The following is a 17,167-nucleotide window of genomic DNA, read 5'->3' as shown; positions in this document are numbered from 1 at the left end:
CAGCGTGGAGCAATGGAGCTGACCACGGGTTCATGTTCCGCCATTAGGAATCAATGCCGTGCATACCCCAGCAGTAGCTGTAGCTGACTCTCCACTCTCATCCTCATCAAATCCCCTAGGAGACTGCAGAAGTGCTAGATCACTTAATCTGCTCAAAATTTCATTTTTAAAAGGGCAATTTCAGGCTGCAATTGATCACAGTTCAGAAGAAGAACAGTACCTAGTAGTTGTATGAGCTGTTTGCAGGATGTTGTCATTGGTCACCGGAACCATCACCAGGGAAAAGGCAGATCAGTACATTTAGCTTGGAGATCAGCCATGGTCTTGGTGAAGGACAGGACAGTCTACAAGAGATAAATGGTCTATTCATTTTATATCCATATAAACTGGACTCCCACCAGTATTTGGGAGAATACAAACATTTCTTTCTGAATCACAGTAGATGGATCAGTATACACCACGGAATTCTTCTATAAGAACAAAAGTAATAGGAGCAGCACCAAGTGTGCTCCAGTATTCCAAAAGGTCATGACAGATCGTATGCCCTACATACTGAGATCTTCAGTCTCGGCTTTGAAAATTCTCAATAACTGAGCATCCACAGCTGTGTGTGGTGGAGAATTCTAGTGAGTTCCAACCTCCTTAGTCCTATGAGGTCATCTGTTTCTCCTTTAGAACAAAAAGCTGCAGATGTGGAAATCTGAAGCATAACTAGAACATGCCAGGAGCTCTCAGCAGATAAGGCAGCATTAGTGTGGAGAGAAAGAGGCAATGTTTAAGGTCAATGGCCCTTTATCAGTAGAGGAGAAGTGGGTAAACAAGTATGGTTATTTTGCAAGGAGGTGAAAGGATGAAGAGAGCAAAATGGGTGGGGGAAACAAAAAATCTGGATCATCTTCAAGATCAGCTCAAGCCTGGATCCAAAGGGTTTCCTGAGTCACCTATTGGAGACAGAGGCATAAGGAAACATAGCAGCAAGTTGAAGCAGAAAGATTTAGCTTCAACTATTGACTTCAGTAATAAATTCTGAGCATTGCCACAAACCCAGATGGAAGATAAGGTACTGTTCCTTAAAGTCCGTTGGGCAATGCTGAAACAGGGTATGAAACCATAGACAGAAGGCAGAGTGGGAATTCGATGGAGAATCAAAGTGACAGGCAATTGGAAGCTCAGGGTCACTGAACAGAAAGGTTCTTTGAAGTTAGTTGCCCAACTTGCATATTAAAGTCAAGTTAAAGTCAAAGTAAATTTATTATCAAAGTGCATGTATATCCCATATACTACCTGGAGATTCATTTTCTTGCAGACAATTAAGGTTGAAATGTTCAAAGGTGCATTTTTATCACAGATACTTCTTCTTCATATAGACACGGAACCAAGAAAGAAAAGAATGGCAGCATGAACATCAACCCCAAATCGACCTTTCCCACAAAAAATGGAACAGGCTCATCCCAAGTGCACACAAGAGAAAGATCTGAAAAAGAACACAGAATATAAAAAGCTATCATACTGACAAAACAGTCTGTAGTTCAAGTCCATATCCAAAATGCAGAAACCCTGGTTAGCATTCTCCGAGCCCAGCAGCAGGCTTTTCTCTCTCTCTGGCAGAGTGATCCTACCAATGGTTAAAAGGCAGACTCCCCCTCCATAGCAGAGCTATCCCACCAGCGATCAAAAGGCAGGCAGCCAGCGCTCACCTTCTGCATTCACCTCGATGTTTCAGTCTCCCTCGTCTCTTTAATTGGCAAACAATTTTAATTGGCGAAATCGAGTCTAATTTCAGCTTCCTGCAACCTCCTTGCCACAACATTCACTCCCAGAATCCTCTCAGAGACTGCAGAGTGCTGAAACACCAGAATGATCTCCAAACTGCAAATCACAGGCTCTAACACCTGCCCTATTGTCCAGTTTATTATTTAATGTAATGCCTGCACTGTTTTTGTGCACTTTATGCAGTCCTGTGTAGGTCTGTAGTCTAGTGTAGCTTTCTCTGTGTTGTTTTTTACATAGTTCAGTCTAGTTTTTGTGCTGTGTCAGGTAACACCATGGTCCTGAAAAACGTTGTCTAATTTTTACTATGTACTGTACCAGCAGTTATGGTCGAAATGACAATAAAAGTGACTTGACTTGACTTGAACAGTTCAAGAATCATATTTGAGATGAAAAACAAAAATAAAAGACATAAATAAAGTGAAATATATAGTTTGTTGCTCTGTCCAGACAATGTCGACTGAAGGAGCATTGTATTGGAAGATCAAGAAGGAAAATTCAATAGATTTTATGAAAAATAATGCATAAATAAAGACTGAAAAGCAGCCAGTGTACAAAAGAAGATAAATTGTGTAAATAATAAAAAATAAATAATGCTGAAAACACGAGTTGCAAAGACCTTGAAATTTTGTCTGTAGGTTGTGGAATCAGTTCAGTGTTGAGGGGAGTGAAGTTATCCACAATGGTTCAGGAGCCTGATAGCTGAAGGGTAATAACTGTTTCTGAACCTAATGGTGTATGACCTATGGCTCCTGTACCTCCTTCCTGATGGTAGTAGTGAGAAGAGAGCATAGCCTGGATTGTGTAGGTTCTCAATGCCAGATGCTGCTTTCTTCTGGCAGTTGTCCTTTTAAATAGAGGGAGGGCTCTGCCTGTGATTGATGGGGCTGTATCCACCACTTTCTCTAATCTTTTCTGTTCCTGGACATTGGTGTTTTCATACCAGACAATGATGCATCCAGTTAGGATACTCTCCACTGTACAGCTGTAGAGGTTTCGATGAAATGCCCAATCTACACAAACTTCTAAGTAGAGGAGTTGTTGTACCTTCTTTGTAATGATCCCAGGGCCAATCCTCTGATATGATAACACCAAGGGATTTAACTGACTCTTTCTACATCTGATGCCCTAATGACAACAGGCTCATAGAAGTGACTTTTTCCTCCTATAATTAAATAGTCAACTCTTTAGTTTTACTGTTGAATGAGAGTTTGTTGTTGTTGCACCATTCTAAGAGATTTTCAATCTCCCTCCTATATGTCTTCAGCTTTGAAAAGCCAACAACAGTGGTGTTGAGAGCAGGCCCAAATATGGCATTGGAGATGCATGTAGCTACACATTCATAGGTATAAAGTGAGAAGAGCATTTGGCTTCTCCAATATGTAAGAGATCACATCTTGACCAGTGGCAAGTACAGTAAATAATCCTCTTGATAAAAGGCTAATGAATAATTTTGGATCAGTCTTCTAGTCTTAATGATAGTCCAGTTTTAATGACTTCCTCATTTTTTTTTAGATTACTGTATTTAAAATGCTTCAGCTTGTACTTTCAGATTCTGGAAGCCCTCACACTAGTCATTAAATTAATTATATCCACCCTTTACCAATGCTATATACTCACCAGTCTGTTTGCATAGGCCAGCACAAGCTTGTGACTCTTGTGCCATTTGCTTTCCCAGCTTTACTATGAGATTGTTGATTTGTTTCTATTTAAAAAGATGAATGTGTAAATCTAGCAGAGATATGTTGACTTAAAAATTCTTCAGTGCCCAGAAGAGTCCATTCACTGTACAGCCTGCAAACTTGGAAATTATATATTCTTTCAAAAGATGTACATTAGGTGGAAGGGTGTATATGAAAAATAAATGCAATTAAGCATTGGAATACCTTTTCTTTGTGGAAAGAAATAGGCAAATTGTGAACCTGGTTTGTGGATGCAAGGGTTGGGGTGGTGGAAATGTCAGAGGGTTGAGAAAGCTTGTTATCCTAGTTGAGATATTAGTTGTATTAGCTGTGGAGATGGAGGATATGGGGATCTCAAGGATTGGTTGGACAATCTGTGTTGATTGGAAATAACATTTTCACCTTGCTGACAATCAACACTGGTGCACCTCAGGCTTGTATGCTTAGCCAACTGCTCTACTCTCTACACCCATGACCCGTACAGCTCAGATGCCATCTGTAAATCAGCTGACTATACAACTATTGTTGGCAGAATTTCAGATGGTGACAAGAGTGACATATATCAACTAGATGAGTGGTGTCACAGCAACAACCTTGCACTCAACGTCATGCCTTCTTTATTATTATGTTCTGCATTGTACTGCTTCTGCAAAGACAACAGATTTCACAACATGTTGGTAACATTAAAGCTGATTCCGACTCTGACACGGAGGTGGGGAAATCAGGGGTAACAATTTGCTTGGTCTGTGTGGGTGGGATGTAAAAAAGATGGAAAAGCTGGAGGTTATAATAAAGCTGGCCTCACTTGTGCTGTGAGGTCTGTTCCTGTATTTGTGACTTGTGCCACCCATGAACCATGAATGCGTATAAATTGTAGTAGTAGTATTCAGGCATGCACCACATGTTCTGGATGCCACTGCATATGTCCAGATGACCTAAGGCCAATCATTTTAATTTCTATCCCTATTCCTATTCCGACATGTTGATCCACGGCCTTCTGGAGCAGTGAGGCCACTGTCAGGTTGGAGAATTAACACATTGATGCACCATCAATAACTCACTCTGAGACGTAAAGGCGAGATATCGGCTTTTGTTGACTGGAAGAAGGAACAAGCAGTGAGTGACCACCATACTACATCCTGCAGACTGAGAGGCCGGGCTCAGGTCTTGATCGCCTTTATACCGGGGTCTGTGGGAGGAGCCACAGGAGCAGTCAGCAGGGGGCGTGTCCAGACAGGTATATGTAGTTCACCAGAAGGTGATCATATTCTTTTTAGGTAGCCTCCAACTGGATGGCAATGACATCAATTTCTCCAACTTCCGGTAACTTTTTTCCTCTCCCCCTTCTGTCTTGAATTCCGCACTCTGGCCTCTTTCTTTTTCTCCTCTCCTGCCTGTCAAATTCCCCTGTGCCCCATCTCCCTCCCCTTCTCCCATGGTCCACTCTCTTCTCCTATCAGATTCCTTCTTCTCCAACCCTCTTACACTTTCACCTATCATTTCCCAGCTTCGTACTTCATTATCTGCTCAGTATCAGCATTTCCTCTCACATTCCAGTATACACATTTTAGGAGGCCCTTTTTTTGTTCTGGAATTAATTCTAAATTTTTTAATTGCAATATTAAATGCATACAGGATTAAGTACTAAACACCAAAGGCTCTTTGAAATCTTTGCATGTAATAATCCATTCTTGACTGGCACGCAGGTCAATTTTGTTCTCTGATGCTGACTGCACTACACTGTACATTTGTGCTTCTCAATAACAGATCAGAACAGAATAAATGCTCATATTTTATATAGTCATATTGTGCCAGTAGCAGACAGAGCTATAATTATAATGTGAATTAAGACAGGATTAAGTGGCTCATACACAGAAACGTAAAATTTTGGTGACTTTATGTATTTGAAGTGTAAAATTGTACAAGTAGTTTAGACTTGAAATTGGTAAATTACTCGCTGTTAAGTAGTAGACTAGTATTGTTTTATGACTAGAAGTCTTTAGCTTGTATAGAATATCATAAGATAGAAAAGGTATATTAATTTGCTGGATAAGTATTTCACCTTGATGTGGGAAAGGCAGAATCTGTGGTTACCAAGCTGATCCTCAACTGAGCCTGTCTGTTTTTGCTCTAGTTGAAGATTGATTAGATTTTCCTAGATTAGATTAGCCCTATCTGAACCTTCCTTTAGGAGTTGGCTGCTGAGTGAGAGCAACTCCTAAATCAGTACAGTACGTGCAGTACGGCATTAAACCTACTGCAGCTGCTGAGAGGGTGGTTCAGTAGTTTAAAAAATGGGGAAATCACCGAAACTGAAGAGTCTGCTTCAAATAATAGTTATGTGAGGTGGAGGAAAGCACATCAGACTAATGCAAATTAAACTTGCACAATGGTTTTAACTTGCCCACTATCTGCTGACAAAGTGGCTGTTTGATGCAGGCCTTCCTCCCAGGAGGTGGAGCTGAGATGGTGACTGAGCGAAGCCAGGATGGCTTAGTCTTGCTGTCCTTTACATGTGCCAAATGGGCTTGATGCACCATCAACAACTCTCGGGAGGCGGGAGGCGAATGATAGGCTTTTATTAGCTGCAAAAGTGACCACAACATCTTGGAGACTGAGGGAGGAGCAGTGCCTCCAATCACCTTTATACAAGGGTCTGTGGGAGGAGCCACAGGAGCAGTCAGCAGAGGGGCGTGTCCAGACAGGTATACATAGTTTACCACGGGGCTAACACAACAAAATAATTGAGTTCAGTAAGAGAGGCGAGTGTTCAGTGGAAGTCCTTCTCGCCCAAATAATCTCCCTGGTTTTGCTTTGGGATAAAGAGGTGGTCAGACTGGAGCAAGTTCTTCATTTTAGCACAACAAATGTTCAGAGATAAGAAAAGTAACATCACCCACAATTCTAACCATATTGTCACTATTTCTTCAGAATGACAAATTGCTGTAGCACTTTATTCAGCGTCCATTATTAAGGACACCCATCACCCAGAATGTGTTCTCTTCTTATTAATACCATCAGAGAATAGTATAGGACCCTGAAGATACACACTCAGTGTATCAGGAACAGCTTCTTCTTCTCCACCATCAGATTTCTGAACAATGAACCAACACGTGAACAGTATCTTTCTATTTTTCATCAGTCCTGACGAAGTGTCTCGGCCCGAAACGTCGACAGCGCTTCTCCCTATAGATGCTGCCTGGCCTGCTGTGTTCCACCAACATTTTGTGTGTTTTGTTTGAATTTCCAGCATCTGCAGATTTCCTCATGTTTGCTCTTTCTACTTTTGCTTTCTTTTTGCACCAATTAAAATTTTTAAAATATATTTCTTGTAATTTATAGTATTTTTGTCTATTGTACTGCACTGCTTCTGCAAAACAACAAATTTCACAACATACTGTATGTCAAGAGATATTAAAACAAATTCTGATTCAAAGAAGTGTCATAGCCCTTAAAGGGAACACACAATTTTCATGGGTCTGCTTATTTGCAATCATATAGGTGTGGACATTGGCTTAAAGATGTATAAGCCAATGATCATAGACCTATGATCAAATTGGTCATTTTAGCTTCTTAGTGTACACTGTATTAATAGAATTTTTCTGGTGCTTTGCTGATGTTACTGAAGTGGGCAAATTCCGATGCATTGATCTTCCTCTATAACTCAATAAATATATTGCTTATTGTGAAATGTTATCTACTTGACAAAATTTCCAAGGTGTTTCCTGTAGTCTGCAAAGGAACAGGGGTTTACAAAGTGTTCCTTCATTTCTTTAGTATGTGAACAATATATGTTAATAATCGGCAGTGGAGAAATACAAAAGCCGTGTCTGTTTGTATCATGTTCCTGTCTGAATTATTTTAATGCTTGAATGCAAACATAAGATATGGTCTGAACTCATTGAGAATTTGAATACACCCAGGATTGATTACATCTTTTTCCTTTTTCTGTGGGAAACGTAAACACTATGCATTGACATGATTGAGATTCTTTTGTAGAATGTTAACTGCCTCCATCCCTTTGTGATGTGCAGGAGAGAGGTGGGGCTGGGGAGGAACAGGAAAAGCTCATTTTGCCAATTCAAAATCTGACACCTGATACCTTAGTGAGATCAGTTAGGAGATGTGGACACTTAAATTGCTCCCTTCGGGTCAGCCCAGCCTGTTATTATAGGTTCATCTATTTTTAACAGCATTTAGATGAATGTCTGTGGGTGGTGATCTGTGGGAGGGGAGTTGCAAAGATGATAGGTGATTGAGTTTCTCCCTGATTCTCTCCTCTTGTTACAACATCTTGAATTGCATGATATGCCCTTTTCCTGTCTGGTGATCAACCCTATGTGGTGAACTATGTGCCTGTCTGGACACGCCCCCTTCTGACTGCTCCTGTGGCTCCTCCCGCAGGCCCCTGTATAAAGGCGATCGAGGTCTGATCCTCTGCCTCATTCTCCAGGATGTAATATGATGGTCACTCACTGCTGGTTCCTTCTTCAGTCAATAAAAGCCGATATCTCGCCTTACGTCTCAGAGTGAGTTATTGATGGTGCATCACCCTACCCCCATTTTCTCTACTCCACCGCAAGGAATTACCTTCCCTGATATGTTTGTTCCTGAATCTGGACCGTCGCTGCGATGGATTCCCAATAGTAAGAACTTAATTCCTTTGCCTGCTCTGCCATTTAGTATTGTTAACCTCGGACCTCAACGTCACTTTCCATTGAAAGCAAAATCAAATTTGATCAAAAATCTATTGATATTTGCCTAGATATATTGGGATTGAGCCTCCACAACCTCATTGGATAGAATATTCCTAACACTCACCATCTTCTGAGGAAGATGCGATGATTTTTTTCTTCAGTTCTGAGTTGCTGATCCATTATTTTGAGACTGTCTCCTAGAACTGAGCACACAAATCAGGAGAAACAACAATCCCCTGTGTAGCTTGTTAAATTCTGTAAGAATTTTTATACAGTACATTTTAAAGAGATCATTCTTCTGAACTTGACTCGAGTATAGACACCATCTGTTTATCTCTTGATAATCAATCTCCCTCTCACAGAAACAGCTCCCACCCACTTCCAAGAATTGCTTTGGTGGATCTTTGCTGCACCTCTTGTATTGCAAGTGTATTTCTTTGTATGTAGGAAGAACAGATCTTTGTGTGTGTGTGTATATATATTTATATATAAATAAATATTTGTATAGCAGTTGCAGTCTTCCCAAGGCCCTGCTTAATTGCAGTAGGGCGTCTTTACTCATGTACTTAAATCCTCTTGTGATAATGGCTAATGTCCTCTTTTGTGCTTGTAATTACTTCACCCAATTCACAGTACTCAGTGATACAACCAGGAAATCCCCTGACTCACAATATTCCCATTGCCAAATTGCCAAATCCCAAATCCCAAACCTTCTCTTGCTGACTCAGCACTTTTCCAGCTTCCCACTTAGTGTTTGTTGGCCCTTACAAACATTCCCTTCATGGTTTCATTCCTTGACGTGGCTCTTTTTCATAGATCCTCTTTCTCACTTCTGAGTGACTCCTGAGCAAAATCAAATGGGACATGACATCCCATTTATCGATTTACAGTCAATATTGACATGGACTCACTTCCTTATAAAAGCATTCCTATCTGTTATGTTATGTTATATTTCTTCTAAAATAAATAGCTCAGCACTATTTAAAATGACATCAAAGGTACTCTCAACTAAATTCTACATCTACTTTATTCATTAATTGTTGTCTTTGTATTTAATTACTATTTTTTTCAGAAAAATCATTTGTAGTTGGTTCACCTGATTACAAAAATGAACAACTTTGAAAATCACTATGGCAACATATTTCTTAAACCTGTAATTCAGTGAAAACTTCTAAAGATCCACATTTCTGCACATGACACAAATACAGTGTGCTCCTGAGCTAAATGTGTGGCTAGTGCTTTGTATCCATATCCATAGACTATTTGTGGAACTGTTGTTTTCTTTTAGACAAGAAGCTAAATTTTTAAAAATTTTGCCAGCTCTACTTTTCCTATTGCTCTTGGAGCTGCCGAATAGTGATCAACGCTTGCTGAAAGAAAATAAATAACTAAAAGCGCAGATGAGCAGATGTAGCAGCCATTATTAAAATATGTCAGCAGAATATTCCTTGAGGCTCTTTCCAGTGCTTTCAGTATGTCATAGTGTGGTTATTATTGAAAATTAGAACATGGCAAAAATCACTCTTACGATTACTTTTCACACTTGCTTAAAAATATTATCACACTTTTAAGTCATTCTGTGATGGTACTGGATTTGCTGTCCCTGAAGGTCTGAAATCAAATGAAGATCTTCACACCTATCTGATGTAGATAGCTATGGTTAACCTTACTAAAGGGAGGTTATACCGTAGACTCTTCAAAGATTAGATCACTTTCCTGTTTATCCTCAATAGCAAATTTAGCTACTTAAACTTTGCAAAGCTTCCTTTTAACTTCAGTGATTATCGCTTGCATTTACATTAAGAACTGTGGACTGGTTCTTGTCTATGACAATAAGCTCAGCAGGGAATATTGGTTGGGAGTTTAACTTACTCAAAAGCAACTCTTTGATCCCTGGAGGTGTCAGCTGCTGTGTTAGAAAACTGTGCTTTGGAAAACAGTCCCCTAGGCCCGGGACAGTGAATATCCATCACACTTCTATACCTCGTAGTTACTCCTAGTAGTATTACCAATGTGACAATGTTTAGTTTGCTGTTTTAATGTGAGCTTAGCCACATCATTTGAGTCATATTCGCTGTTAATAATTACTCTTTGGCTTGACTGAGCTAGTTCTAGGTTCACCAGAAGCTCTTTGTGGGCTAACTACAGTATGTATGAACAGTTACTCGCTTATCAACATTGTTTCATAGTGATATGATTGTAAATATTGGATTATACAGTTATTTCACATAATACACTTTACATGATTGTAATGTGCTTAACTACCAAGCAAAAGCCAATGCATTAGTAGGCATGAGAAATTTTGTATGTTGCTATAAATAAAGTTGTAAAAGTGCTTTAAGTGCTATATTAGTTTAAGATAGTGCACAACTATTAAAACTATTGACTAATTGGTCATCCTCTGATCATTCAAGTGTTTTGGGATATGTTGGAAAATTGGGTTGGAGATATAGACACTTGCTGTGCCTAATGCTCTACATATCAGGCACAGACATTCCCTTACAGTTTAAAATACACATTTGTGGATATTCAAATAAGCTAAATGCACAATAGGAATGCAGATGGAGTTGTTTTAAGAACAAGAGAATCTTGAGAAAATAGAAAATGGCTAACTCTCTGTTCTGTGTCCATTTGGTGAGAGCATGTTACTATTTGAACTTGCAGTGTGAGCTGATCACATGCAAGTGAATTGCAGGCTGTGCCCTCTTTAAATCTTGACCACTCTTTGGGTGACTTCTCTCAACAGGAGCACCGAGCATCGGGGGTTCACTTTTACAAGTGCTCGTCATGCTGCTTCCCGTTGAGGTGACTAAAAAAAATCAGGAAATAGAAGAAATAATAAACACAGGAATTTCTACAGATGCTGGAAATCAGGAGCAGCTTGTACAAAATGAACACAAACTTAGCACGTCAAGGCAGCATCTATAGAAAGGATAATTACTCAACAATTTGGGCTTGGAATTCATCAGCACTGGAAAGGAAGGGGAAAAAGCTAGAAATAAGGAGGTGGGGGAGATAAAGGAATATAAGCTGACAGGTAAAATTAGGTGAGGGAAATAGAAGAAAACCTGCTTTAAGAAAATCCATGGATTATCTTGATCCATGTAGTCAATCTCATTTGCACCTTTTCAACAGCAGCTCCCTGCAGTAATGCTCGTGACTTTGTCAATTTCACTAGGAACAATGGAAAGCAAAGTAGATCTTCAAAGATATTCTCACTAGGATGGGCATGTCGTGACTGAGGAAAATGGCAGGCACATTTCCTCAGTGCATCTGCCTAACCCACTCTTCTACACCCCCCCCCCCCCCACCCACCCAACCTATTCACATATACTGATCTCACTCTCTTTCCAGCAGTGGCCCGAGATGTCTGTGAAAATCTTTGTAGTGAATACTATACTACAGGAAAGTATGAATAAAACAGGACAAGCACAACAATGTGGCATCAAGAATACTGAGCAATAAAAGTGGGCTGATATACAGAAAGTAATACACAGATGTAACAAAGGGTTTTTTTTAATTGACTCATTTGGGCTTTGCCCTTTATTTTGGTGTATCTGAAAGTCTAGGTGGGAGGTTGCACTTTTAACAACCATATTCTGGCAGTAACCATGGCAATGACTGCTGCATGCAGAATGATATTATTAGATGTGTCTCTGACACTGGTCAAACATCTAGGGGCACGAACATGAATTGTTCCCAGGCCAATTTCCTGAATGTTTGCTAGTGGACCTTGAAGTGATTGTTAGTGGCATCTAATATGTACAAAATATATTTATGCACAAGAAAAGCATTTCAAAAGAATAGGTTGTATATAAAACATATTGCAATACCTTTGAGAAATTTATAAAGGATAACATTCATGTGAGTTTCTTTTTCTATTAGGGATGATTGATAGTGGATTAACCTGTGTGTTCTTCTTTAAATTTTTCTTTTAAGCTTGCTGCTTTGGAGAGACAGATCTTTGATTTCCTGGGATATCAATGGGCTCCGATCCTAGCAAATTTCTTGCACATCATTGTTGTTATACTTGGCCTTTTTGGTACAATTCAATACAGACCTCGGTACATTGTGGTGGTAAGTAAGAACTTTTCAATTTTCCCATCATGTTAATTCTAAACAGCCATTTTTAGATAAGAAACCATTCATAATGGCTAATAACATGCTTGATCAAGATATGATGATCTCCAGTATATTAAATTATTTCTCACTGACTGGATCCTATAGAGGAATCTCTTTTCAATATTTGAACCCTATAAATACACATTGCAAATTTAGATTTGCACGTCACATGATTTTCCAACTGTTTTAGGAGTTGAAAATTCTGCATCCATTGCACAAAGTGACTGATGAGAACCTAAGTGCAGGACGCAGGCACGGAGAATGAGTTGGGAATGCTGGAGCAACGTGAGTGTTGAACAGCAAACAGGATTAATTTTGACACAGAGCTCTGATATGGAGTCTTGTCACGGAGATGGGATTTTCATGGAATATCTTGAAACTGGAGCTGAACTTAGAATTAACGGTTCTAAGCAGTCAGGAAATGAAGTTAGCATACGGGAATAGACCAACGAACTGGTGACCAGTGGTAGTGATGCTAGGGTTCTTATACTGCAGTTCTTGATGGAGACCAGGTGTGCTGTCAGCAAGCGAATTAGCAGTAAATGGGAAATTAATGATTGGAATCAAGGTATGATCAAAGGATATTAGGGGCAAGATGGGGGATTAACAATCGGGACCATGACAGCATGATGGCTATCAATTTTTCTTCTGTATAACCCTCAGTAAGTAAATTTCTGTTCTTTTGTGCTTCGTTTTCATCTCTAATAGCCTTCCCTAAAATTCACATCACTTCAAACAGCTGGAGGTGTGCAGCTGACAGGCGGTTTATCTGGGAGTATTGCAAGCATTCTTTGTAACCAGTGTCATTGTAACTAGTGAAATATTTGACTCCTGTCTTTCTGGTAGGAACTTACTTTCTCCTACATTTTTCCTCTGATGGAAAACATTCCCAAATGACATCAACAGAAGTACAATGTGGAGTTCTTCTCCAGTGTGTTACTCAAAACTGAAAAGTGGTGGTTCTTATTTACTCAAAGAGCAACCGGACATTACTAGCCTCTACTCTTCTTCTCACCTGCCTATCATTTCCCCCTGGTTCCCCGCTCCCTTTCTCCTATGGTCCACTCTTTTCTCCTTTCAGAATACTTCCTCTTTAAGACCATAAGACCATAAAACATAGGAGCAGAAGTAGGCCATTTGGCCCATTGAGTCTGCTCCGCCATTCAATCATGGGCTGATCCAATTCTTTCAGTCACCCCTACTCCCCTACCTTCTCCCTATACCCTTTGATGCCCTCATCTACCTCTGCCTTAAATGCACCCAATGACGGCCTCCATAGCTGCTCATGGCAACAAATTCCACAGATTTACCACCCTCTGACTAAAGTAATTTCTCCACATCTCTGTTCTAAATGGATGTCCTTCAATCCTAAAGTTGTGCCCTCTTGTTCTAGACTCCCCTACCATGGGAAATAACTTGGTCATATCTAATCCATTCAGGCCTTTTAACATTCAGAATGTTTCTATGAGATCCCCCCTCATTCTCCTGAACTCCAGGGAACACAGCCCAAGAGCTGCCAGACATTCCTCATACGGTAACCCTTTCATTCCTGGAATCATTCTCGTGAATCTTCTCTGAACCCTCTCCAAATAAGGAGCCCAAAACTGCACACAACACTCCAAGTGTGGTCTCATGAGTGCCTTATAGTCTCAACATCACATCCCTCCTCTTATATTCTAGACCTCTAAAAATGAATGCCAACATTGCATTCGCCTTCTTCACCACTGACTCAACCTGGAGGTTAACCTTTAGGGTATCCTGCAGAAGGTCTCCCAAGTCCCTTTTGCATCTCTGCATTTTGAATTCTCTTCCCATCTAAATAATAATCTGCCTGTTTATTTCTTCCACCGAAGTGCATGATCATACACTTTCCAACATTGTATTTCATTTGCCATTTCTTTGCCCATTCCTTTAAACTATCTAAAGTCTTTCTGCAGGCTCTCTGTTCCCTCAACACTAGCCATTCCTCCACCTATATTTGTATCATTGACAAATTTAGCCACTAATCTATTAATCCAGTAGTCCAAATCACTGACATCCACAAATCCAACAATCCCATATTCCTATCCACAGGTGCTGCCTGACATGCATATTGTGTTGTATTGTTCTAGATTTCCAGCACCTGCAGTATCTCTTGTGTCTATGTTCTAACACCACTGAATCTAATTTATTGTACACTCATTCCCTTGTCTGTTGTACCTCTTCAAATGGATGCTGTCATACATCTTTGGATTGAACTAAATTGCTCACATTTCTACCCAAGTGACCTGCAGATTACAGTCCCCCCAAGTCAAACGCTGTCTCCTTTCTTCATTAAATGTGCTTTCAATTATCTTGTGCATGCACAATCCATTACAGAATTGCAAGTCGATTTCTTGAACCCAATGTTTGGACAACGATTTAAGTGGCGGGCCAAATTGGGCAGGTTGGGTACAGGCTGATTGAGGGGATGGTGTCTAGGCCCCAGAGCATATTGAAGCAACTGAGCCTCCACCAAACACTTTCCAGCTTCTCACTTCACCTCACAACCCCACCCACTTAACTTCATCTATCACCTTCTAGTTTGTACTCCGTCCCCTGCCCCCACCTTCTTAGTCTGTCTTCAACCAACTTCTTTTCGAGTCCTGATGATGGGTCTTGGCCCAAAACATTGACTCTTTGCTGCTTGTCCTGCTGAGTGCCTTCAGCATTTCATATGTGCTACTAACAATGTCTTCTCTTAATCTGTAATTTAAAGGACATCACTCAATTTTTTCTTTGTCCTCACTGATATCTGTGGCCACAAATCAAGCTTTATACATGTAGTTTAAGTGCTTTGCTTGTGGAGATCAGTCACGGTCATTCTCAGTTTCACAGGCCTCACCTGGTGATCTCCACCACATCTTGGTAGTACACGACTTGCCGCTGCAAGAGGGCTGTCACCCATATGAGTGAAAAGAGCAGAATATGCATAGGAATGATCACTTTGCACAATTCGTCAAAGTATAGAATCTCAAAGACTACAGTCACGGCCCTACAAAGTACAAAAGCATGCCTGCTAAAAGCATTAGGATTCCTGTAGCCCTCTTGCAGAATGAACTTGCCTCCTTTGGGCATTACACTTCACTGTCCTCTGTCTACTTGATTGACTCATTCACCAGCCCCCTCGATGAAGATTCCATTCACCACTCTGTAGTAGAAGTGAATGGTGTGATCCTTTTAGAGCTGCTGAGATAGCTTCTGCAAGGTTAAGTACCAGCAACTCTCAGAACCTGAAAGTAATCAATACAGCTAAAACTGACAAGCTGAACTAGAAGTGGCACAGCTTAGAGTCATGCAGAGAAATCTAATGATACTACTCTGTGGGACTTGCTACAGGATATCTGTCCTTACATGTTTCCATGGACAGCACTAGGATGAATTACAATGCAGCTTAAAGGAAAATAAAAATTAGTAATTGAATTTCAGGACTATCAGCTCTTAACTTTTATCTGAAATTGCACAACAAATACTGTACTATCTCACACTAGGGCACTGGGGTCAATTTGCTTCATCAATGTCTCCATTACCCCAGGAATGAATGAGACAAAGTTACTAGATAATAATAAAATTACACAACATTACCGGAGTGTAGCTTTCTCATAAGATTCTTCAATCCTATTGATCCATGCTTCAAGTCCTTTTTTGTGAATCCCTCCCCCTTTTCATTGGTCAGATTCCAAAATAACACTCCCAGTGCTGAAATATCAGGGGCTCTGCTTTCAGTATTCTGACACTCAGGTTCAGCCTTCTCATTATTTCAGACTATTTTGCCTGACTACAACTTTTGACACTGCTTGGGCATGCCAGGTTGAAACATTACCATTCCATTGTCTAGGAAACCATTTCTAGTCTTGTAAATATTATTTATCAAAGATCGAGGAACAGTTTTTCCTGTAGTCTATGTCCCATGATTACCATAGTCTTAAATTGCGGCTTCCTATTCTGCTATACTGTGACAACTTCCTCTAATCTGTCTCAAGCAAGACTGCATGAACTTCCATTTTTTTTCTAAAACCCCATGATTACACACTCACTAATTACAGAATAATTATGTTATATACTATATCCATATATGATCTAGTTTCCAGTTTCTTTTCTAAAGTTCGATCTCAAAGTTTTCATTCTCGGTGCTTCTAATCAGCACAATCCATTCATGCGAATACACTGTCCTGGACTCCAACTCAAATTGCTTTAACACACCATCCCTCCTTCCATCACATCTCATGCTGTAGACAAACACTGTGCTACCAAATGTCAGGAACGAACAAAGCGCTCTTCCCATCTTCCTACCCATTATCTCCTCACCCTGTGCCTCCTCCACCCTCCTTACTCCCATTTCACTAACTATCCCTATCCTGTTTCCCCCTTTAAAGTCTAATTTAGAGGCTGAACACTACAGACCTAATCTACCTGGCATTATTGTGGAGAGATAACTGCTGTGTATTTAATATTTCAGTAATATTTGAATAATATCGTAAATTGTTTGATTAAGCATTCATTATGGGTTATAGGTAAAAGTATGTGAGTGGCAATTGTCATTATGCCACCATGTCATAACTGCAAGTCTTGCTTAAAGGAAAAATGAAACTAAGAATTATACACATTAACCCTGGTTTCCTGTGCTTTTCTTTCAATTAGTTTTGGAGTTACAAGCATAGTAGTGGTGACAAGAAAGTTTTAAATGAACCTGAGACAATGACCTACATGTTGAAGCGGAGTGAGACATTCGAGTTTTAAAAGAAGCAGAGCATGTTGTTAAAGTTTTTTTTAAAAAGTACAGCAAGTTTTTTTCTTTGGAAGTGCAGGAAGACGTTTGAGTTTAAAAAAAGCCAGAAAACAGACAAAAACAATGAGTTAATAATAGTGATATAATTG

The 17,167-nt window shown here is 40.0% G+C and overlaps 1 protein-coding gene across 1 annotated transcript in view; it reads left to right on the top strand.

Moving 5' to 3' along the window:
* LOC132399831 (sodium/potassium-transporting ATPase subunit beta-1-interacting protein 3-like) overlaps positions 1–17,167 on the top strand; it is a 197,225-nt gene that overhangs the window by 45,455 nt on the left and 134,603 nt on the right. The window contains exon 2 of the mRNA XM_059980634.1: positions 12,089–12,226. Within this exon, the coding sequence (XP_059836617.1) occupies positions 12,089–12,226 (138 nt within the window). The remainder of the gene's footprint in view (positions 1–12,088; positions 12,227–17,167) is intronic.

Source organism: Hypanus sabinus, chromosome 9, assembly GCF_030144855.1.
Source record: "Hypanus sabinus isolate sHypSab1 chromosome 9, sHypSab1.hap1, whole genome shotgun sequence".
In the NCBI taxonomy this organism is placed as follows: Eukaryota; Metazoa; Chordata; class Chondrichthyes; order Myliobatiformes; family Dasyatidae; genus Hypanus; species Hypanus sabinus.
Note: the sequence above shows the minus strand (reverse complement) of the source record. Positions and strands in the feature narration are given on the sequence as shown.